A 24,319-nucleotide genomic window follows, 5' to 3' on the forward strand; every position below is an offset into this window, starting at 1 on the left:
ATTTTGGTGAAACGGTAGCTAATGTACTGACGCTAGTTGGAAAGCTCACTGTCTGCTGTTTCTGCTGTAAATGTGTACTCCTGTGTTACAGCTCAGGGGAACATTTAAATTATATGCATCTGTATGTTTCACTCATTGAACAAATACACTCTATTTGGGGTTATGCCTGTTTGAGCCTATATTAGACATTCTATGCCCCTATTTTTTCCCCTGTTTTATTCGGCTTGACGTAGCGTCCATTATCTGGGTCGTAGGTAGCTTACTTGAGAGAGGCGGCCCCTTCCAGCGAGGGGGCCGAACTTCAGCTCCTTCAGGCGAAACGCCCCCCCAGTCTCGAGCAGAGAAGATTAGTGATTTTCTTACAATTTCAAAGCTTAATTTAACATACTTGTCTGTGTTTTTTTTTCATTCAAATTTGGATGGGTAGTTAATAACACATTATTATGTGGTGTGGTGAACTTGAAACTAGTTTTTAATTCCACTTTACAGGATCTTTAAGCCCCATTGTACCGAATTTGGTTGCAGTTCCACCAGCGTTCCACCAGGGGCGATCGCCGGCATGAGGCAATGACTGCAAAATGAATGGGAGTCTATGGAGCAAGACGGCTAAATTAGTCTTTTTCGTCTGATTGTCGTTGAGCAGTAGCGTTGCCAGAGGGGTGTCTGGGGTGGCACTGGACACCCCTGACATCTGATTGGCCACCCCGGGTGCCACCCCAAAATGTAATTCGCTACTGGAAATGTGATGCTAATTGACATTTCATTTACATTTACATTTATGCATTTAGCAGACGATTTTATCCAAAGCGACTTCCAAGAGAGAGCTTTACAAAAGAGCATAGGTCACTGATCATAACAACGAGGTAGTCCCAAACATTGCAAGCAGCCAAAACATGAAGCATACATTGTGAAAAAACTAAACAAGTGCCAAAAGGGAAGACCCATAAGAGCATGCAGTTATACAAGTTACAAATTAAAACAACATGAAGCCCAAAAAGTGCAGGACTGTACCTGTAGAAGAACAATCAACAGTCAAATTTTTCACAGCGAGTACAAGACTTAACTTTGTTTTAACTAACCTACAAGAGCAACAAGTCACTCAATAAGAGTCATTGTGATCCTGGAGGAAACTAACATCAGGTCCAGCCAAGCATTCCTAAGTGCCGTTGTACTCCCGGAACAAGTGCGTCTTGAGCCTTTTCTTGAAGGTGGGGAGATAGTCAGTGTCCCTGATGGAGGTAGGGAGCTGGTTCCACCATTGGGGGGCCAGGCAGGAGAAGAGCTTGTGTTGGGACCGGGCAGTCTTGAGCGGTGGGACCACCAGGCGGTTGTCTGAAGAAGACCGTAGGTGACGGGTGGGGGTGTAAGGTTGCGGGAGAGACTTGATGTAGTCGGGTGCAGTCCCGTTCACTGCTCGGAAGGTCAGTACCAGGGTCTTGAATCTGATACGGGCGTTGATGGGTAGCCAGTGGAGAGAGATGAGGAGCGGGGTAACATGGGAACGTCTGGGTAGATTGTAGACCAGGCGGGCCGCTGCGTTCTGAATCCTCTGAAGAGGGCGGGTTGCACATGCTTGGAGACCAGCGAGCAGCGAGTTGCAGTAGTCCAACTTGGAGAGGACCAGTGCTTGGACTAGCAGCTGGGTGGAGTGCTCACGCAGGTATCTCCTGATCTTCCGGATGTTGTGGAGGGTGAATCTATAAGACCGGGAGACTGCGGCAATGTGGGCCGTGAGGGAGAGCTCGTCATCCATGGTAACCCCAAGGTTCCTGGCAGAGGATGAAGGGGTCACCGTCGCAGATCCCAGGGTGATTGACAGATTGTGGGAGATGGAGGGTTTAGCCGGGATGATGAGAAGTTCTGTTTTGGCGAGGTTCAGCTGGAGGTGGTGCTCGGTCATCCAGGCGGAGATGTCTGTGAGGCAGGCCTCAATCCTAGCTGAGATCCCCGAATCAGTCGGGGGGAACGACAGGTACAGCTGCGTGTCGTCAGCGTAGCAGTGGTAGGAGAAGCCATGGGAGGTGATGATTGGTCCAAGGTCCATTTGACCTCTTGTTGAAAGAAGCTGCGTTGCGGTGCATTATTCAAATCAAAGAGAGACATTTCTTGTGAGATACAGAAGAATAAGAACAGACAGCAGAATAAAGAATATTTCCACAGCTCCACAAGCTCTTTTCGCGATTGAAAAAGGCCTAATATTTGATGTAAGTTTTAAGGTTTGCATTGGGTTTAGGTTTCCTGAACATTTTTTACGAATGTTGATTAGCCTAGCTGTGTAAGTTCATGTTGGAACTTCGACTCCAATAACAGACAAATTGAGACAGTCGGTAGGGTCCTATCGTCAGTCGGTAGGATTTTACATTTTTTTATAGTCCGGTTTTAGAACAGAAAAGTGGTTATGTCTCAAGATTTCTACAGACTGTGCAGCTAATTTAATGCTCAACACTTGAACGGGGGCTTAGTACTTGAAAGAGGAATTATTTAGGCTATCTCAGTTAAACTATCAGGGGTTGGAAATACAGTGACTTGCTTAACCCTTGTGTTATCTTCAGGTCATTCTGACCCATCAGTCATTGTGACCCACCGTCATGTTGCGACGCATACAAAAACAAATTAAGCATTTTCTTTTACCCGTTGGGCTGTCTCAGACCCTCCACATTGCGACGGTTAAAATAAAATTATTTTTATTTGTTTTTGTGTTGGGTAAAATTGAGTAAACACAACGATGGTTCGTTATGAACCTTTAGGTCATGTGACCCGAAGGCAGCACAAGGGTTAAGTAGGCAAATGGCTAGTAGAACATAACATTTCATAATAATTTCAGTTAATCAAACAGCTGCAAGGCCCAGTAAAATGTTATAGGCTAGCTAGCTCTACCAAAATAACGCTAGCATCGCTAACAACATTACTAATTCAACTTTGGTTGTGTAACCAAGCTCTTTGTAAGTTCGGTTTAGATCTAACTGTATATGATCCTGTGGACAAAAAGACACTGACGCTGTCTCTTTTCATAACTTGTATTTTACCACTGCTCTTCTTGACATCGTAACTGTATTCGAACAGCCCTCACTGATTGCACAAATGTGTTCAACATCAAGCCTAGGGAAACTCCCGAGGGACAAAACACCCTTGTCCATTGTCACATTGAAAGGTCTGCTACAGTAGGCTATCCTCAGGATTTGCAAGTTAGCTAAACTTATACTAGCCTATATCTTAAATAATTTTGTAGACATAATAATGGATTCTGCCACTAAATGAGTGACTTGGCTTTATTTCTGGACATAGCCTACTATCCACGACCAGAGCTGAACTGGGACAAAAAATTGGCCCTGGCATTTTTGGCCCAGGAGGTCCACATATTTAATTTGGTCTTGTTTAGGCCAATTCCAAAAAAATTATTTGCTATCAGTTAACATAATATATATGAACATAAATATTATACTGTAAATTTGTAATGTGGTTGGGCACCAAGTTATTTTTATTTTTCAAGTCCATTTATGCTTGATTTCTGCTACCTGTCAAGTCAAATTGCTGTTTTTGGGGGGGTTTGTAAAGTCACTTTGTTTTGTAAATAAACTATGTACTGTGTTATTTCTGTTACACAGAAATGCTACTATAAGTCCCTGGTGCTTGAGCTTTTTTCCCTAAAAATATTTTGTATGTTCCAGCACTTATAGACCCAGATGATACTGTATATATTAATTAAAACAGTGACCCAAGACTCTGGACTATGGACCCCCGGAAGTAGCCTTGGCCACCCCTTGGCCACCCCATGTATAAAACTCTAGTTCCGCCACTAGACTTATATTGAATGAGCACAGGGAGAAATGGCTTGAGTTGCCTGGCCTGTTGTAGCAAGTTTAGCAAATGACTGTAACACATACATGAAATGTTGTTAATATAGTTGATTCCCGTTATTTTAACTCCTACCCGATTGCAAGCGGCTACTCTCGCCGGTCGTTTTATGCAGCCGCAGTCCATGTCGAACGCACCTATTGTGTTGAATGGGAATGCTTTGGATGTTTCCTTAATTGTATCGTTTGCTCAGCAGTTATATTTTGTTATTTTCTTATTTGGGTTATTTTTCGAACTGGTTGTTGAGTTGAGATGCCATGTGACTCTAAAGTAATTGTTAACCATGTGCAAGTGTGGAAATTTTAGTAGATGTATCTAATCTGTGTCATTTCGTGTTTCCGGAAATGGTAGAGGGTGGGTTGGTAATTGGGTTTATTGAACAACACATGTCGAAGCATGTTGCAGACGCACTCGTGTCTGTTTGTTGTGGTCGCCTGCCTACTCATATCGAAAGACCAGTATACTACTATCTTTAAAAAACAAATCTTTATGCATTTTCAGTCGGTGAAAATAAACTACCCTGCTTGAATACTGAGACACCGTGGGGCGGTTCGGGGTAGCTTATGGAAGTGATGTTTGTTATCATGGTTTACAAGGCTAGCTTATTGAACGTGTGCTCTAGTAGTGTAGTTACGTGCTTTTAGACTAGCCATCAAAGGCACACATTGTCCGTCTGATCTCTGGTCAATTGAACATGATACAAAACTCTACGACTGAATGATTCTTTAGGAACTCATCAAAAAAGTGTAAGTGATCAACTAGGTTTGTTTTGTTTGCGCTACGTCATAGTTTTTACCGCAATTTGAGTGATTTGTTTGCGCTTCAGGGTGTCTTCACCGCTAGTTTTTTTGTTCGTAAGGTTTTGGATAACCACGTATACTGGTCAGCTAGATACCTATATGCTTCATTTGAATGGAATAGTGTTCTAATGTAAAGCATAGCGAGGAAAGCATGAGGAGTGGTAGCGAGCCCGCTCCTTGTTAGCAAGCTAACATAACGTTGGTACGTCGTCGTACTAGCAGAGCCTGTTTATGGACATTCTCTGGTACTAGCCAAGTTTACTAAACGATAACGTTATTTAGAACAAGTAGCGTTAGCAGTGAATTTGGCTACTGGTAAATGAATGTCAGGTTGGTAAAGTTACAGGCAGTATGAGTGGTGGTATGACCAGTTTAAGTTTATTAAAGAATGTGTAAAAAATGCTCAACCAGGAAACTAAGAGCAACGTTCATAACTTAGCCTCACAAATTATACTTTTTATTGACTAAAAACTATCTTCTACAATGTGTTGCAGGCTTTTCTAACAAAATGTCAGATTCAGAGGACTCCGGTCCGGAGTTATTAGAATGCTCGGACATACAGCGCGGGGCAAAACTTGTAAGTTGTCTGCGAACGTTCGATGATGTGGCCTTAATTCCTAGTTTACCTGTTTTGAAGTTGAACATTTTTGACTGTCGGTATTCTAATGGACGTAGCTAGTAATTGAGTATTTAGTAAATATTTTATGCAGACCAAGTTACTCAGTAATGTCAAAGTAGTGATTGCTGCGGTAGCTAACATGTTCTTTAATGGCGTAACCACATGTTTCCTTATCAGATCTACGAGAGAGACGGTGCCTTTGTGGCGCTTCAGCCTCCTGGTAAAGAGCAATGCTACGAATTTCATAGTTTTTATGATTGTTTAATTAAGTGGTACCAATGCAGAACCAAAGTCAGTACTTTGCTTGTGTATTGTCATGTTTCTCGCAGATGTCATTTATGAGAGGTGGAATAAAATTCCCATCAGCGGGAAGAAGAAGGTTGCCGAGTTGATGAATGTGGCCGCTTTCTGGTACCATATTGTACTATCACGCCAGGAATGTCACAGAATCACCCGTTGGGCTGTGCAAGTGGGCTTTATAGACTCCAAGTAAGAATAATAATACACATTGTAATCAATTAATGTTTTATATTTGTCAAATCTTTACAGTTTGTCTTTAGATGGAAGAATTAAGTTTGTTATCTTTCCAGTGTCAGCAATGACTTGAGTCTGAAGAAATTGCTTAAAATAGAGATATTGGAAGCAGTCCTCAGAGCAATGGAGAAAGGATTTGTAAGTAGTACAGAAGTTCTTCTTAAATTCACATGAATTGTTCATGATTATCCATGGTTATACAAATACTAAGCCAGCATGTCCAATGATTCCTTTTTGTTGTATGTGTGTGTTTTTCATTTATAGAAAAGGCTCTTCTACCAATGTATTTCACACTACAAGCATTGTTATTGTTATTAATAGATGTTTGCCTTCCCAGCTACGAGATGACCAAACGAGGCACATGGTCTGGATAAGCAACAAGTTCAACTTGGTATGAAGGAACTCTGCATGTCATCCAAGGCTCTATTATTATAAACATGTCATACATACTGAGCAACTTCATGTTCTCGCAGGCAGACAGACAGAGCTCATGATCATCCTTTAGATTTATTGATTGCTATTAGGATGTGATTTATTTCAACAAATGTGACAAAAAGTACTTCTCAATAACATTACCTACCCTGCCTTTAAAGACTGATTTCTTTGTGGAATCCTTAAGATAAAGAAGATGGCTTATAGGTAACCTGCTCAAGCAGTACTAACCCTGGCGTACAAGTCACTGTTGACCTGATGCATCCAGTCCACTGTATTCAATAGAGAACATAAGATGCTAGCAGTTGTGTTGTCTACCAAGCCATGATGAAATATCCCACTGACCCACCAGCACTCGCCGGACGTCCTTAACGACGCGCTGTTATGGCTGGAGCGCACAGGTGAGCCCCGTATCCGCCAGAGAGTCCTGGAGCTGGGCCACCAAGGCATTGTCTACACCGCCCTGCAGATGGTCTTCTCAGAGTGTAAGACAACATGTCAGTCACGCCAAATGAAGGATTTGCGTAAAATCCAAACTTGTTGAGTAGCACGCGTAGGCTTCTCTTGTCTGTCATCCACTGATATACTTTATAGAGCATGACTCCACAAGCACCCTCTTGTTTAAGGCAGCACATGGGAGGGGCAGTGTGGTTTTAGACCGAAGGGTCACAACAAGTGGTTACTTATTTGGAAATGCTGCAGCACTTGAGAAAGATCTTGAATTGATTTATCTTTTTATTATTATTTTCCCCAAACATCAGATGCCCACCATACACAAGCCATGGGGGTTGATAAGAAGAACAAGATCAAGGAGCTTAGCAGTGGTCCAAGCCAATGCTTTATTGAGGTAAGAAACTGTCTGTGTGCTCGCTTGTATTCTTGACAGAGAGATGAATAACTTCTTTCAAATGTCTTCTACAGAAAAGTGAAGACATGAAAAGTAAAGGAAATGATCACTTTCAAAAGAAGAAATATGAGTCCGCTGTCAAGTATTACACCAAAGCCCTTAAATATCAGTAAGTATGTGTGTGACAAAATCTTTCACAACTTGAATTGAATGTAGGGGTTAGGTTTTGGTTGCGTGTTAAAAGATGTTAAAACTTCCATCAGTTTTACATGGGCTTCCTAATCTTGTATTGTCTTATTTTCTACAGTCCTGAAAACCATATAATCTATGGAAACAGAGCATTGTGCTATATACGCAGTGAGAAATACCTGTAAGATCAACAAGTTCTACAAGTTCAAATCCTATAAAAAATTTAGGTAGTAATAGTAGGTTTATTAACTTTTTTTTTTTTTTTTTTTTGCAGGAAGGCTGTTGGTGATGGGAAAAGGGCTACATTGATTAAACCGGGATGGTCAAAGGTAAAACTCTATATTTGACTTGTTGACTTTGGCGTCATTGCAAACTTTACAGAAGCACAATCACAGTGCATTTAGATGAACAACCCCCCAGTGCCTCACCTATATTGTTCTGGAAACCATTCAGTACTGGGACCCGTTCTCCGTACGTTGCTTATTACATCCAAGATCAAAGGACAAATCCAATACGACTTCATCTTGCTAATCATGATCTGGCTAATTTGGTTCTTTGAACACCCATGTTGTTTATAATTAGTATAGCTGGATTGAGTTATGCATTGGTCTAAAAGGGGGTATGTATCGATAGTAGAAACCTTGATCAGCAACGCTGCTATTGGCTGCTCACATAAGTCTATGGCTGCTCTCAAAATGAGCACCCAGTTTTTTCCGCTACGGAGCAACAGCTTGCAACAGCTCGCCAGGGAGCACGTCTAAGTCCGCAAAATCCAAGAAAGAGTGCTGGCAAAAAGTAGCAGACCAAATTAAATGTAGAGTAGTGACCACGTTTTTTATCGCTTATTACAGTAAGCTAGGCCAATTTTTTTTCTTTTTCATTTATCATCTTTAATGTCATATGATGTGGTTTCAACACATTTATGATGTAAATGACACCCTCATAAAAAAGATCAAAAAGTATAGGCTAGCATATCGTGCTGTGCTTAAGGAGCCTATTTATCACGCAATGAGCAATTCATTTGGTTTCATGTTATATTCTGCAAATTATTCTTGCACCTTCTGCAACAGGTTTTGTAGTAAAAACAGACAAGACATGTCAGTGACAGACTTCCTGTATCACCTCTGCTTGTAAAGCCTCAATCTAATCGTGTTTACATAAAATAAACCTGCTCCCGAGCAGGTTTAAGCTTACGGACCTGTTGCTATGACAGCAAGTCCAGGATGAGCTTCGAAGAACCGAACAATCCATGATAACGACGCATCGTCAACAATCAAATCCAGCTAACTGAGTTAACGACGTACGGAGAACGGGCCCCAGGCTGATAAAATAGCCAAAAAGGGGGAGTAGTTAACAATATCGAGTCCAGTCAAATTTTGCACAAGGCAGACAATGATCATTTCAAACATAAACTATATGATTGGAAAAAGCCATGTATTTGTATTGATATTTTCTCATTAACAAAGTATAGTCACAATAAGGGGTGCACCGATCCGATATTAAGATTGGATATCTGCCCCAATATTGACAAAATAGCTGGATCAGGGATCGGAAAAATAAACAGATCCACGGGGCTATCATTTTTTTTTCTCGATCGCAGCACATCCTACTTCATTTGTCAGCAGCACGTGTGTCGCATGCTGGAAGAGTTGTATGATGTTGTATCTTCTCTCAGTGTCATTGGGGTCATTGTTCTCTCTCACATATATTATTATTTTTCCACCCCTAAGGATCCTTCAATATTTGGACTCCATAGACAACAAAATGTCAAAATGTTCATTTAGGCTTGAATTAAGTGTTTGTGGCAAAAAATGCCTTGTCGCACAAGGGAACTCAGTGCTAGCCTAACGGCACAACGTCAGCACACGTTAGCAATGACGCATACATACAACGTTCTAGTAAGACAGACAGCGATACCAGCGAGGCCTCAGCATCGTCATCGTAGCTAAAAGTCTATGAAAGTTGAGGCTACTTTTCGCTAGGTACCTACGAGCATGTCTTTAATCTGCTAGACAAGTGGGTTCCCCTTCGCAGGGCACTACACGGCGACCGAAATGGTCGCATTTGCGACCTTTTGAAATGCCATTGCGACCTTAATTTTTAATGGTTTGCAAATGTATCACTGATGATTTTTGTGCTAATGTTTTATGCAATATGCTATGATTTATTATGAGCATTTGTTAAAACAGTCATGTGTATTTTTATATCTTTTAAAACGTGCTCCATGCATTCGACACATCAAGTTGGCTTTAGCCCTGCGACCCCCTGCCCCCCTCTCGGAATGGTGTAGCCTACGTTGATTTATAAAGAAAATCAACATCTCGTCAAGACGCACGCAGCAGTCACATATAGGCTACTCAATCTAACGTGTTAAAATGAAGCAAACAATTCGCCATGACGGAGCATGTGAGTGAGAATGATACGGACATATGAATTTTGACACCAGTGGCTCAAAGAATACCAGTGGTCATAGGTGATCATCACCACAGAATAAGTAGTATTGCCAAACCTTTTTGCCAGCGCAAGGCGCAACATGTAGCCTATTGAAAAGTCTGTTTTAGTATCGCTTCAGATTCCTCACTACATTAAATGTGTTGGTCATTACAGTTTACTTAAGTCTTCTAAATTAAATTAACTTCATAAGGTCAGCGAAAAAGTAGTATTGCCAGGAAAATGAGGCAATACTTGTTTCAAAAGTAGTATTGCCATGGCAATACTGACGGCGGCGGCAATTGTTAAGACGGAGCAATGCACTGTGTAGCCTACTGTAAATTCTGTGGGCCTTCAATTGCAGGACTGTCCAAATTTGTAACGGCGTCAAAACAATTCAAACACGAAACATTGAAGCTTCACAATGACTGTATGAAGCACGTGAAGTGTAGAGACGGGTAGGGCCTACATATCCCGTAACGCAGCAGCACTCCTGACTGCATTTCGACGTTTTTTTTTCCTTAAAGTCCATGTGGCAGGTACATTTTTCCTACGAATTTGCGCCATTTGCATGACGTCACGTTGGGGAGACAACACACAAAAGTCTGCTTTGAAATCGATTACCAATAACACTAGGCTAGTCCCAGAGAATGTCTAAAATGGGCTTTGCTAGTACCATCAAAACGTGGGACATGTAATTGGAAAGGTTTTTACATTGTCGGGGAAAATATTTAATTTTGGATGATATTGGGGGATTTTACAGGTGGGACTGGCAAGTTAGCCCATAGCTAGCCCATAGCTAACATGATGTCTTCTAGATCTAGATAGAGCTAGGTTTACCCGGTAGTCTATCTGAACTACAACGACATGATTGTCCGGGGCAGGTGGATTTGTAGGGCAAGTGGAAGAGAATGTACTTGCCCCACTGAACAAGTTTAAACTCAAACAAAATAAAATTGCATGTTACTTGCACTGGCCAGCTTGCAAATACTGAGGATAGCCTACCGAAGTTGAGTTAGCCAATGTCGTTAGCGATGCTAGCTAACGTTAGTTTGCTAGCTGTATGTAACATTTCACTGGGTCTTGCAGCTGTTTGATTGACAGCAATTATTATCAAATGTTATGTTCTACTACTAGCCATTTGCCTGCTTTAGCAAGTCACAGTATTTCCAAGCCCTGATAATGTAACTGAGAAGAATCAGTAAATGATTCCACTTTCAAGTAATAAGCCCCCGTTCAAGTGAAATTAGCTGCACCGCCTGTAGAGATATTCGGACGGAGCTGCAATACAGTACATAACAGAAAGTGTTTCATTCTGCAGAAATTGTGTAAATGTTACAAATACCGTTTATCACCTCAATTGTTATCATTTGTATAATATTACAGCTCATTTTCGTTGGTCAAAGGCACAGTGTTTACCCGGACTTGACTTGTGCATGGCAAAGTGAAACGTAAATGTAGGCTAGTGTAGTGCCTCAAAAAGTAATGTCAGGCACTGAATGATCACTAGATATAAAGAAAATGTTGACTTCCACTCGGTGCTAATCACTGACAGTAAAAATAAATTGTATATGTGCACTGCTGTTCGTAGACGAGCTCCAGAGGTCGTTGCTGCGTTGCTAAATGATAGGCACTCAACAGGAGGACACTTCATCAACTCTCCACTCATTCTCCTTGGTACAATGAACCGTTTAATAAATGAATCATTTAATAAATTATATATGAATCATTTTATTTGGCTTTGACGGCCGGCTGCGGGCCATCATATACATTAGGGGTTCTTGCCACCTCTTCTTCATCCCGGTCAGTCGCCATAGTTTTAGTACTAAACTGAGGCTACTCTGCTCCACGACTACCCAATGTGACGTCATCGTCGAATTGCGCTAATATGCTAATGCTAACACAAAAAATGACAAAGACTGGTCTTAAACACCATTTTGGGACACTATTTGAAGATTTCTTGTATAATATACATATCTTGAGTGCTTTATGTACGCATTAATCGACAGTGGTGGTTAACCTGCCATATGGCCTTTAAGAGTTCAGGAGTCAGCCCATCTGTGCCCCAACCATAGTATGTTGAAATCTAAAATAAATTAATTTTGCACTTCATAATGTAGGCTTACTGTATTTTCCATTACAGTAAATCTATCCCAATCAATGTTAAAGAAATAAGTCATGTGGTTTAAAAGATGGCAAATAATTAAAGGGCCCATGGCATGCTGTTTTTGGATGCTTTTATATAGGCCTTAGTGGTCCCCTAATACTCTATCTGAAGTCTTAGGATATTATTTAAGTTAGGAGAGTAATGTTTAGTTAGGAAAGTCCTATGCTTTTAGTCTCTTCCACATGGTGGAAGGAAGGTATAAGGTGGAAGGTATACGGTTTATTATTAATTCAACAACGGTATCGGATCGGTATCGGGTATCGACAGATACACAAAGCCCAGGCATCAGTATCGGGTCAAATATCTGCAAATACAAACACATTTTGTAGTACTACTAAAAGACTTGGGACACTTGTGCTTGCTCTTCTCTGACTGGATGACTGATATGATGATAGGGATATGATGATAGGGAATCAACTCATAGCTTAAAGTGCGCATGCTGTTACCTGTAACCTTAAGTCCTAAACAGTCGAACAACATTATTTTCGACATAGGTGAGAATAATTTATGCTTGATCAAGGCACCGATCTCAAATGCAAGCATGCTCACTAAACGACAGTTTAACCGAGACTAAACAAAAAATGATGTATAGAAGACTGATCCCCAGAGTCTACTGACCTGCCTGGAGCATGTAAAGCTCCACTGAAAAGGGTCTCAGAGGCCCTACTTTTGTCCTACTTCAACAGTTAACAGCCAAATTAAACCAACTATGTCAGCATATTCTTAGCACGCGTGAAAGATTTGTAGTAGACTAGTTAAGGTGGGAATAATAATAATGATAATGAATGTGAGATAATAATAGTGCACGCTTAATGAATGAGGTCTCAGGAGTCAGCAGATACCTCAGACACGGTGCACGGCCGTGTCTGCTCCTGCACTGCTCACAACACTCATGTTCACTCATGGTCACACATGGTCTTTAAAGACTTCCTCGCTGAATCACTCTGGGTCTGTGTGTCTCAGGGTCACTACCGCTTCTGTGAGGCCCTGTTCAACCTTGAGGAACACAGACGGGCCTTGGACAGCAATATATTGGCCCAAAGTCTGTGTAGGGAGGACACAGATGGGATGAGAGACCTCCAACAGCAGTATGCCAAGTTTTCTATTGAGATTGAAGAAATCAAAGGTAAACTCACTGACTACCTTGGACAAATGACCGATGCAACTATTTGATGCTTATGAACAAATGCTTATCAACAAATGCCTATCTTTGCAGTTGGTGTCCTGTTTACAGTAGCATGTTTGATTTGTGTGACAAAGGAATTGCTTTTAACTGAATTGCATGCAATTGTGGCGTTGGATGGTCATGTCTAGGCAGGGGCAGGGCTCCAGACGAGGTACATAGGTTCTCAGAACAGTAGTAATCCAAACACAGGGCCTTAAAATCTGAGCTTTCTCAGCTGTTACTCCTTGGCTGCTTTCCTTTCCTCTGTTCTTGGTAAGATGTTGTTCACTCCCAAACACATACCCCTTTTGAGACATAAGAATACATAAGTCACAGATACTGGCTAGTCACCCTGGCCCCCCTTCCTCCTTCGAGATTGTTCTTCCTAACCTCTTCATTACCCTGTTAATCAAGTTTTGGGCCACCACAGGTACCACCAACTTTCGCAGTTTGTCGCACCAGTACCTGGTTTAGTTGCACCCTTTTGTTGTGGTACAGTATGGTATTAATCAATGACCTTGCATGCTGATGCATAGTTGTCTTAATTTGCATACCCTACATTGAATTGATGAAGATTGACAATGGTGTCATATTTGTCAAAAGTTGTAAACGTCATAAAACATGTTCCCCATAAGTAAAATGTATTATTTCACATGCGCCGATATGAACTGCCACTCGCACAATAGAAGTACTTGTGTACTAGGACTGTCCCCAGTCAGTCGACTAGTCAATTTTCTGGTCGATATGCTCTTGGTCCTCGAAGAATCTTTTAGTAGAGTTGCCATATGGCAGTGTGAGATCTGATTCCCGCTTGTGTCACCATGGCAGAATTAAAGAAATGTTCTAAAGAAATTGTAGATTATATTATTTAAGACAAAGAAAGCAACTCACAAAAATATATAGTTAAGAGAAAATATGTTGTTTTCCCTTTTGTTAATCTTTGCTTTGTTTTGTTTGTTTTTTTGCACACTGCACGAGCACAATTGGCTTCCAAACTACAAACTCTGCCATAGCCTACTTTGTCGGTGTTATTGGGCAAAATGGCAAATAAATCTGGTATGGCAGCATTTAATTTACAGTACATTTACAAAGAACCTCAAACGAACTCTGCCAACAACGGTTTATTTTTTATAGTTAAACGTTGAATATGATGTAGCCTACCATCTGAAAACCATAAGTTGTCCTACTTCGCTCATGCTAACACGCGCTGGGTTGAAAAAATGAATATGCCTATTATAAGAATCACATCCAAATCAAATGACATTGGCCGGGTTTCCCAGATTCGTTAAGAAGCTCTTAACGCTAAAAGCTTCTTAGGAGCGTTATGGAGCGTTCTTAGAACGCGCCTAACGAACGCGCCTTAACGAATCTGGGAAACCCGGCCATTATCTTCTCCGGGCAAGACAACACAATGTTTCTCTGTTGCACCGTTCCCCACTCGGCTTCTACGTAAATTTGCATGCTGCACTTCTTCAGGCAGTGAATAGCGCGCTGATTTGCATGTTAAACAAAACTAGAAAAGGCATTTCCTGCTGAAAATGCGTTGGATTGCTGAAATCTTTTTTTTTATTTTTTTTTATGGCGGAAAATACAGAAATCAGAGAATACCTGCTAGCTGAAATTAATTTAAAAAAATTGTGACTCACTCTAAAGAGGCAGTGTGGTAGCTGAACTGCATCATCTACAAAGCTAAGTGCTTAAATACAATGCGGGAGAATAAGTTTGAACGTTGTGAAGCAATTAAAGAAAAAGTTGAATTTCAAGAGGCAGTGTGGAAGCTGAACTGCATCATCTAACAAAGCTAAGAGCTTAAATAGCTTACAATGCAGTAGAAGCTGAAAGTTGAACTGTTAAACAGAAGAAGTAGGCTAGCTAGTTGTAACAAGAATATTATAGTTAACAGTTAAAATTAGTTGTACAAATAAAACAACCGGGAGTTTACCAGGCAGCCCTCAGCGAGAAACATACATGGAGAGACAGAAAGCACCTTGCGAGATAGACTGCTTGGAAATGAACTGCCACGCTCTCAGGTTAACACACCCAGTTCATGTCTGTTTGCGCAAGTCAACATACTTGGGTAACATTACAATTTGGGGGTGGAAACCAAGGGATTAGTCACTTGTAACGCGCCTCAGCTTTTTTTTTTTTTTCTCTTGGCTCTCGACGAAGGTGGTCGCATTTTCTTCCTCTCCTCCCCTGACCGTCCCTGCTTGGCTTTTATCGTATTGTCTAGTCCTGTGTCTTGTGTCTTATACTGAGAGACTCTCTCCGCACCGCTCTCCGAACTAAAAATCATGGATTTGATCAGCTGGTCTCTTAATGCAATTGACACCATCTTGGGTTCGGGGGAACCTGACTGTCCTGACGGGACTTTCGCAGCTGGCTACTCGATGGACGCGTCGGGTGTCCAGCGGCGCTTTCCGTGGAGGACATTGAAGACATCTACCTATTTGGAACCACGATTACAGGCTTTTGCTGATTGGATTAGGCACTGCCCTGGCATATCGAAAAATTAAGGAAATGGCTACAGCTGTAAAAAAGCCCCCTAAGGCTGGCCGACATGATTGGACCGACGGAGACCGGTGGAAAAAGGAGTAGACGTGCAAATTGGAATGCGGCTACTCGACCAAACAACCCCAATCTTATCTGCTTTCGGCACCCTAACCAGCACAGGCCTCGGCCAAGGCCGTTGCTGGAACAACAACTCCCCTGAAGAGCGCTGCAGCGAGACTTCTCTTGCATTCCCTACTCCCTTCCAACAGTCACCTGAGGATTGTTGTCTCTGTCTGGGACCTGATTAAGGCTATCTCCATGACAATACAATCTGAGAACTGTCTAATTGTGGCCTAGGAGATGGTGACAACCCAGGCCTACTCATACACTAACTTTCACTTGTGGATTGCGTCTCTGTCTTGGGTCATGACCAATGATGTCTCCATGGCAATACTATCTGCGAACTGGGAATCTGACTGATTGTGGCCTAGGCAAAGGCGCCAACCCAGGCACACTCATACACACCCCTTCCCCCATCCAACGCCTTCGCCTGCTTGTTCCCCCGGTGTGGCTGGCGGGTCTGTGACCAGCGCCTAGTATGGCTGCAGGTCCATATGCTGCTTGTCCATACCCCTCCCCCCCCTCCCCGTTGCAAGTCATGTGGTTCTGTAATGTTGTACAATGTATGTGCTTGTGTGCTGAGGTGTTTTTTGCCTGTTCCCACACTGTACTCCTCTAGGAGCATAGTCTGGGGGTTGCCTTTGTTTCTCCTCTCTCTCCTCATGTTATGCTGAAATTTCTTCCCGTCCTGTCTACCCCCTTGTCATGTTTGTGTATTAGAAACTGCAAGTGGCAGCTCGGATCTAAGACGGATCCGAGAGACCGCAGATAGAGTGCGGCTAGTTAGCTCAACACTTGTATTATTGTTTTTGTTGATTTTATGTAAAGCACTTTGAGCTGCAATTCTTGTATGAAAAGTGCTATATAAATAGTCTTACTTACTTACTTACTCAGCACTTTCAAGCAACATAAATCTGACGCCATAATCATGATTATGGCCATTATTTTCATGTGGAACAAATGACAAACATGTCTTGCTACACCCACCATTTGGTGACGGGTCCATAAAAATATGCATTAATTGTGAACTATTGGTTTTCATGGTACTAACTAGCATGACAACATGCAGGGAAACTGAAACGTGACACTGTTAGAAGCACTGATTAGCAGGAATGCCTATCCACAATGTAAATGTGTTCTCCCTGTTGTTTTACAATCTCACCAGGTTAATGCAATCTGACTTCATGCTCATATTTTTCCCCTGTGCTTGTTTTCAGCTGAGAAAAAACAACAAATCAAGAAGTCCCCAAGTAACAGGTAGGTATTGACATTAGGGCTGCCACTAACAACTATTTTTCTATCGATTAATCTGTAGACTATTTTTTCGATTAGTCGATTAATCGAAACGATACATTTTCCTCAATTCCTTTTTTTTTTTTTACCATTTCAGTTCATTTTATTTTGAAAACAACAAACTGTTAATGTCATTGACAAACAAACAAAGGCTTAAAAATTTAAGTGCAAAACTGTAGGTTTAAACCAACAACTCCAATGTTAATTAAAATATTTAGATAAGGTACATAACATATCCCAACATACACAAACACACACCCCTTTTAAACCAAAATTCCAAGATGCTGGTTCTGGGCTGGTGCTTATGCCAGTTTGGTAATGATTCGATAGCGATACTTTCCAATTAGCTAAGAACCAGGTATGGTACATTTACCACACACTAGAGCCGGAGTTGGGCTAACGTCTTTAAATCACTTCATACGCCTCCATTGTCCTAGCAACGCGTCATGGTTACGGTTAACAAGTTAGCTAAATAGCAAGAGAAAGGAAACTTCCGGAGCCGGCGATTGTCATGGTAACGCTAATTTTGATGCGAAATAAAACATGTGGGAACACAGCCTGTTAAACCTGAATCTGGACAGTTTGATCATACCTCTGCCTTCTACTATCGAGGGATGGGAGGCCGACCTGAAAAAAAGGCCTCAAATAAAGTAAACTAGCAAATGTAGCTACTTTATTAACTCTGTCGCTACATACGGCGGGTGAAGCGATTAATAACCTGAAAAGCTCAGAGTCGAATCAGTAGCTAGCTACCTCCACAGCAATAAAGTTGGTCGCGTTTTAATAAAGGAGGTGGGACACAACCTTGTCTACCTTGACCAGACATAGACATAGAGCCTAGTCAGAGCCTCAAAGTCCCACATCACCGGTCCTGGGTTTTAGTTTCATCGTCAGGTGAAATGGAAACGACTGGGTGCTCATGTGTTGCTGGACCAGGACACTACTAACCCACAAAAAATCTTATATGAACACTAGCATCCCACCTTTACTGACCGTACTGCAACTAAATCTGTGGAGGTCTTTCGTAGCCGAAACACAAAGTAGGATGCAGATTTCCTCCGTCAGCTTTTTGTCCACAAAATGAAATTAGTACACATACGATAGTGTTTGCGTGGTCTCTTCAAGGCTAGGTTTTTCAGCTACATTCTTTTGTAGTACTCATCTGTTGGCAGGCGATGGAAACTGTACCGTTTGTCACAAGAACAATCCTTTTTTGTTGTGGGTGTGTGTTCAACACATTGTCGTTGAAGGCACAGATTTAGCTAAATCTGGTTGTTAGCTGTAGTAAAGCCGCGAACAGCGCAACAGGTAGTCTACCAGAGCTCCGCAATGACATTTTATAACAATAATAATAACAATCAAATGACAAAATGTTTAAAAACAAACCAGTTTTAGTTAAATTATAGTTGAAATTACTTTAGAAAGAATCACTGTTGACGGCTGGCTGGGACTAATGTATAGCAAACCGCAACTTCCGCTACTCACCGGAGGTTGCACCCATAATCATCTCTACAGTAGACCCCCTGAGAATAAGGTTGATAATGAATTGAAGCGTTTTTTTTATTTTTTTTTTATTAAAAAACAAAACAAAACAAAAAACGCGTCGATTTAAAATATTGATGTCGACTCATTTTCAGCGTTGACGCAGTTGATTACGTCGACTAATCGCGGCAGCCCTAATTGACTTTGTATTTTGTGCATCATGTCAACCTAAACCAAATATTCTGATATTTCATTGTGTTCATTCATTGTGTTTTTGCTTTTTTGTAGACCAAATAGTGCCACCAGAACAGATTTGGAAGAAGATAAATCACAGGGTGTAAAATCTACGAGCAAGACAGAACCTCAGAGCACCACTAAAGCCCTACAGAAAAAGGTTAGACTACCACAGCTACCTCCAACCTGAACTGATTTATGATGCTTGGAATGAGTCTATTTCTCTATGCGTTTGTCATATAATGCATTCATTTGTCAGCCACTCTCCCATATCTCCCAATTCAGAGTCTGGGAGTTGAGAGGGACACTCGGGCACATACAGGTGAGTGCTTTCTTAGTACTATCTGTTTGTGAGGAGGCCTGTGGAAGGATACATTTACATTGAGATTAGAGAGGGATGTGTAAACCTTCTGATTTGGACCATTTGGTCTGAGTGCTTCATAAAAGCAAGTCTTAATGTTAGGGTTTTCTGTGATTGATATTGGTGTTGTCAAACAACAGTTGCGCATGTCACCCGTTGTACAATGCCGATGGATTGGTGCATCCCTAACATAAATAGTCTTAGAAACATTTAGTCAATAAAACAATATATATATATTTAAAGAGCTTGATAAGTATTTTGTGAAAGTTCTGCATGTAAAAGTACTTGCTAGCTAATAGGGGTGTAACAATATATCGTGGTACAATACATCGCAGTGCAAAAATTTAACAATATGGAGAGTCATGGTGATTTTTTTAGATATGACATCCGTTTTATCTTATTGGTTGAGCTACCAACACGCAACCTCTTGCACCTGCGTCACTCGTGGTCATAGCATTGAGGGCAAAAGCACGAGCAGGGCAAAATCTGTTCGACTGAAATGGAAGATGCCCTGTTCACTTACAAGTCTGGCTTCTGACGTCTTGTTTTTTTTACTGTCCTCTTGTCGAGTGACTGGAAAACCGAAATGCTGACAGACGTCAGATTTATTAGTGGACAGGGCATCTTCTATGTCAGTTTCAGGCTACCTCATTTTGTCTCATTTACAACCGTACCACAACGAAAAAGTCTTGCAATGGGTGCGACTACCACCAGTAAGTAACCCAAACAAACAAACCCAAATTTGAAAGCCGTTTATGTTGAGTTTAACTTAATTGAACAGAAGTTTTTTTTCTTCACTTATAATTCAGAAAAAATGTCATGTAAAACATATTATTTAAGACAAATAAAGCAACTCTAAAAATATATAATTTAAAAGAAAAGGTGTTAATGTTTTCCCTTTAGTTTATCTGCGCTTTGTTTTGTTTTGGTATTTTGCACACGGCATGAGCACAATTGGCTGCAGATCTACTAACTCTGCCATGGCCTATTTTGTCGGTGTTATTAGTCAAAATGGCAAAAAACATCTGTGGTATGGCAGCATTTCATTAAAAGTACATTTAGATTTACAAAGTACCGGGTGACTTGAAAAACGTTGAATGCAAACTCATCCCAACAACTGTTTATTTTTCATAGTTCGACGTCGAATATGATGTAGCCTACCACCTGAAAGATGTAAGTTTGCCTATCCCTACTTCGCTCATGCTAACGCGCTGGGTTAAAAAATGAACATGCCTATTATAAGAATCACATCCAAATCGAATGACATTATCTTCTCCGGCCAAGACAACAAAATCTTTCTCTGTTGCAACGTTCCCCACTCAGCTTCTTTGTAAATTTGCATGCTGCATGTTTTCAGGCAGTGATAAGCGCGCTCTGATGAATTGCATGTTAAACAAACAATATTTTTTATTTGTAGTACATTGTAAGAGATACTAAATACCATCGGCATTCGGTTACAACAGGACTGGTGATACGAGTCTTATTATTAGTAGGCTATTAGCGGCTGAATCTGCAATGTCCAGCAGCCATTGAGTCAGATCACTAAAATGTTTGTTCGTAGTTATTTTATATATTTTTTTTAAGCTTTTCAAAGTTCGATTTTCAGACATTTTAGTCGAGTCTTGGTCGACCAAAGGACATCCTAGTCGGGGACAGCCCTACAAATGTTGTTACTTACAGAAGTTTAAATAAAATCGTGAAATAATGCACATTCTTGAAGTTGTTAACTCCTTCGAGTCGGTGATCGCGCCGGCACGATCAGAGCGCAGGTCAGCTTTCGGACTACGCAGCATATAAACAAAGACACTCAGAGGGCAGCCGTCGATTTCATGCAGAAGTGCAGACCTGAAGCTACATTTGAGTGCTTGGTTTGTGTAAATACACCAAGTAAAACTTAAGATATTATGATATTATAATATATATTATTCTATTCTACTTCACTGTAGTACAAATACCTCAGAACATATTGATTTTTGATTCTTATACATCTTTTTTTTTTTTTACGTTTTATTGACATAAAGAGAAAAAAGAGCCATTGTGGCATAGACGGAGGTTCTGCGGTGGTCAAAGAGAAGGTTATAAATGAGCCAAGGGTGACATCTAGTGGAGAAAAAAAAAAATATATATTTTTTTTTTTGTTGAATATTGTGAATAATTTTTTATTATGGGACAAATATGGATGAATAACAGTGCATATGGATAGACCTGCTCTCTTTGTAAATAGCTTAATTATAAATCAACTTTACCTTTTTATGTTCACATATACAACTTGTGCTTCAATTTCAAACTTTTGAAATGCTTGATTGAGCATATGTGTGTGTATTATAGTCAAAAAACCATAATTTTTCCACACGGAGCTTGTGTTTTTGTGTCTGTTTGGGTCCAGTATGTTGAAAAGTATGCCAAAGTGAAAATCTTAATTTAACTGGTCATGTAGGTGAGATTGTGCTGAAAAAAAAGATACCAAACATTGATATGATAAACATTTCTTTATGTAGTATATCAAGGCCAAATCAAAGGTACTCAAAAACGGACAAAATAGCTCCAGACTCCATAGAGTTAAATTTCAGTAGATATTTTGGAGGTTCAACATTTCTATATACATATCGTATTGTGAACCCAGTGTCTTGATGCGTGTCGTATCGTTGGCTGAGTATATCATTACACCCTTACTAGCTAATGTTAACAACTTGCCTCAGTATGGCTTCACAAGAATGTTTTTCACTGTGTTTAAGCTAACTGCTTCAGTGAAGATTTTAGTTGGTTGGTTCTCCAGTTATTAGACCTGTTAGTCCTAAAGTTCCAGGACACACGTCTGGTTTCTGTTTAAGCTCAGGTTTTCTGTCATCTTATGGGACTGACGTCAGGAATGTGACCAGCAGCCTAGATAAAGCAGGAGCAAACTGAGAACTTCATTTCATTTGACTTGAGCCTCCAGTAGGAATATTCTTAAGTAATACGCTCAAATATGGTCACCGAGTTGTCAATGACCGGGATGCTTTTGCCACAGGGATGTCAAAAGTTATTGTTTTCCTCCACAGTGAAGAATGAAGGGGATACATATTCAGCCGATACAACTAATGGGCTTAAAACAAAAACGTGAGTGTTGACTGTCAACATTTTGTTTGGCTTGTAAGAAAAGTTGTGATGTCTTAAGTCTCATCTTTTGTATCTTCTTAGGGATACTGCTGAAAAAAAAAGTTACAGATTGGAGCACAACACCACAGAGAAACACAAATCCAAGGGCAGAAGCCATGAGCCAAAGGACAAGGTACAGATTGTTTTGTCCAGTTAAACATAGCATGCATCATACCGTTAGTCTGAAAATTAAATGTCAAGCCTAAACTTACTTTACAAAATCATGGTACAGATGAGACTAATGAATGAAGAGGTTGGGGTACAGAGTGACTTTCATACAATGGAGTAAACAAGTAGAAGTGTCTTCTATCCTTCAAAGAGATATATGTGACAAAATTGTAACTGATCATGTACCTCAAGGTCCTCCTTTCTCCTTGCTGTCTCGAGGCTCGATGTCATAGTAACAATTTTGTCACGTGTGTGTTAGGGCTGCCAACGAATGTTCTAAATTCTAATATATATATATATATATATATATATATATAAAAACCACTATTCGATTTCTAAAATGAAAATTAATATTCGAATGTAAAAAAAATACAAAACAACCGCAGCGGCAGCGCGTCTGTCTGCTTTGCGGGTGGGCGCGTACCTCAGCGTGACTGCTTACAGTTGACGTGCGTGGAAGATGGCAGAAGTTGTCAAACCCAGCTTGACCGTTGCAGAGAAAGTGATTGAAACCCCCAAAAAATCTAAAGTGATGTCTGGAAATATTTTGGATTTAGATCAGTTGATGGTAAACTTGTAGCCTGATGTTGTCATACTCATAATTCTAGTCAGAATACGAGTCTGAAAACTCTCCGTTGGGCTGTGACTACGGGGCGTGTTTCAACCGAACTCGTAAAACAAATGCCTCTTCGCTCAATTGGATAGACCTATAACCAATCAGAGCAACGTAATATGTTTGTTGAAAACGAATTCAACCCAAGCGCTCTTTCGTGACGTTGTTGACTACGTTACTGTTGATCATCTGTCCATCGTATAAAGCCCGCCCTGGCAATTTCATTGGTCCGTCCCGATTCTGGTTTTCTGTAGTTGTTCCCAATACGAGACCCTCCAGACCCAACTTCCCGAACAAATTTTTTTGTGGGCGGGGAGAAGTTGGGCTGGCAGCCAGGCTAGTAAACTTGTTGAGCCTACAGCTAAAGTAGTGTCTAAACTATGTAAGCTGGAGTTAGCTTACCATTCAACAACTAGAAACTTGAGGCTACATCTCCATGTTTACCACAGCACAGCTCGCTCGGAGCGTTCAATGTCGGTTCTATACTGTAAAACTTCAATGTTTATAATATTTGTTTCAATCACTGAATGAAGCCTGCCATATTTGAGACAAGAATCGCAACCTTAAACTGCTTGCTCAGCACTCAGCATTTGTTTATTGTCGTTCATTTTACACTGCTATGCGCAGAGAGCGCGGCGGTGCAGGACAGAGAAAGAAAGAGTGCGTGTGTGCGAGCGAGAGGCCAAGGTCTGTGGTCTTGGCCATTTAGTTAATTTACTTATTTTTGTGTAGGTAATTTCTCAAATATGTTTAAACTTAAATAAATTAGGCCTACCTACCTACAGTATACAAGTAGTTATGTTTCGTTGTATTAATTGGGGTTCCTCCGGTAGGACGAAACCCTATTGTTTTTTAGGGTTCCTCCGGTAGGACGAAACCCTATTGTTTTTTAGGGTTCCTCCGTCAGGAGGAACCTATTGTAATTGTTAGTTTTATTATTCCTATTATTAGGTTCCTCCGGTAGGAGGGAACCTATTGTTATTGTTGGTATTCTTATTCTTATTATTTTTCTTCTCCTTACGCCCCAATATCTCAAAAAGTTCCTTGTCATAAATGTCTTTATTTGGCACATTGATACTACATGCAAGTGGGTACCCCCACACCAAATATGGGCCACATCGGACCATAGGGGGCGCCACAGGCCACGCCCAAAAGTCAAATTTTCAAAGTGATGGCATTTCCACCCCATTGCTCAAATTCTTCTGAAACTTGGTGTCCATGCCTCATTTTTCACGAGGAACAAAAAAGCCTCAAGGACCCATAAAGTCTGCCATGATGGATTTTCCTGTACAGTGATAATTTTGGAAAACATTAAAAATTCCTCTTCTCTTGAACCAAAGGTCTAATTGACTTGATATTTGGTGCATATATGTATCATT

At 40.8% G+C, this 24,319-nt stretch overlaps 1 protein-coding gene across 4 annotated transcripts in view; it reads left to right on the forward strand.

The window, feature by feature from the left end:
- The first annotated feature begins 4,006 nt into the window (after positions 1-4,006).
- The window catches only part of ttc3 (tetratricopeptide repeat domain 3), an 82,765-nt gene continuing 62,452 nt past the window's right edge, over positions 4,007-24,319 (forward strand). The window contains exons 1-17 of one of the 4 annotated variants that reach the window (XM_047017119.1): positions 4,007-4,601; positions 5,150-5,232; positions 5,452-5,494; positions 5,604-5,763; positions 5,865-5,946; positions 6,146-6,199; positions 6,593-6,737; positions 7,002-7,087; positions 7,162-7,256; positions 7,395-7,457; positions 7,551-7,605; positions 12,837-12,999; positions 16,869-16,908; positions 18,715-18,820; positions 18,946-18,982; positions 22,063-22,120; positions 22,202-22,292. In XM_047017119.1, the coding sequence (XP_046873075.1) occupies positions 5,164-5,232; positions 5,452-5,494; positions 5,604-5,763; positions 5,865-5,946; positions 6,146-6,199; positions 6,593-6,737; positions 7,002-7,087; positions 7,162-7,256; positions 7,395-7,457; positions 7,551-7,605; positions 12,837-12,999; positions 16,869-16,908; positions 18,715-18,820; positions 18,946-18,982; positions 22,063-22,120; positions 22,202-22,292 (1,347 nt within the window). In that variant the 5' untranslated portion in view covers positions 4,007-4,601; positions 5,150-5,163. Of the gene's footprint in view, positions 4,602-4,752; positions 4,901-5,149; positions 5,233-5,451; positions 5,495-5,603; positions 5,764-5,864; positions 5,947-6,145; positions 6,200-6,592; positions 6,738-7,001; positions 7,088-7,161; positions 7,257-7,394; positions 7,458-7,550; positions 7,606-12,836; positions 13,000-16,868; positions 16,909-18,714; positions 18,821-18,945; positions 18,983-22,062; positions 22,121-22,201; positions 22,293-24,319 lie in introns of those variants that run through there. The other 3 variants (XM_047017122.1, XM_047017123.1, XM_047017121.1) reach the window with 3 other exon arrangements.

Source organism: Hypomesus transpacificus, unplaced genomic scaffold (assembly GCF_021917145.1).
Source record: "Hypomesus transpacificus isolate Combined female unplaced genomic scaffold, fHypTra1 scaffold_48, whole genome shotgun sequence".
NCBI lineage: Eukaryota > Metazoa > Chordata > Actinopteri > Osmeriformes > Osmeridae > Hypomesus > Hypomesus transpacificus.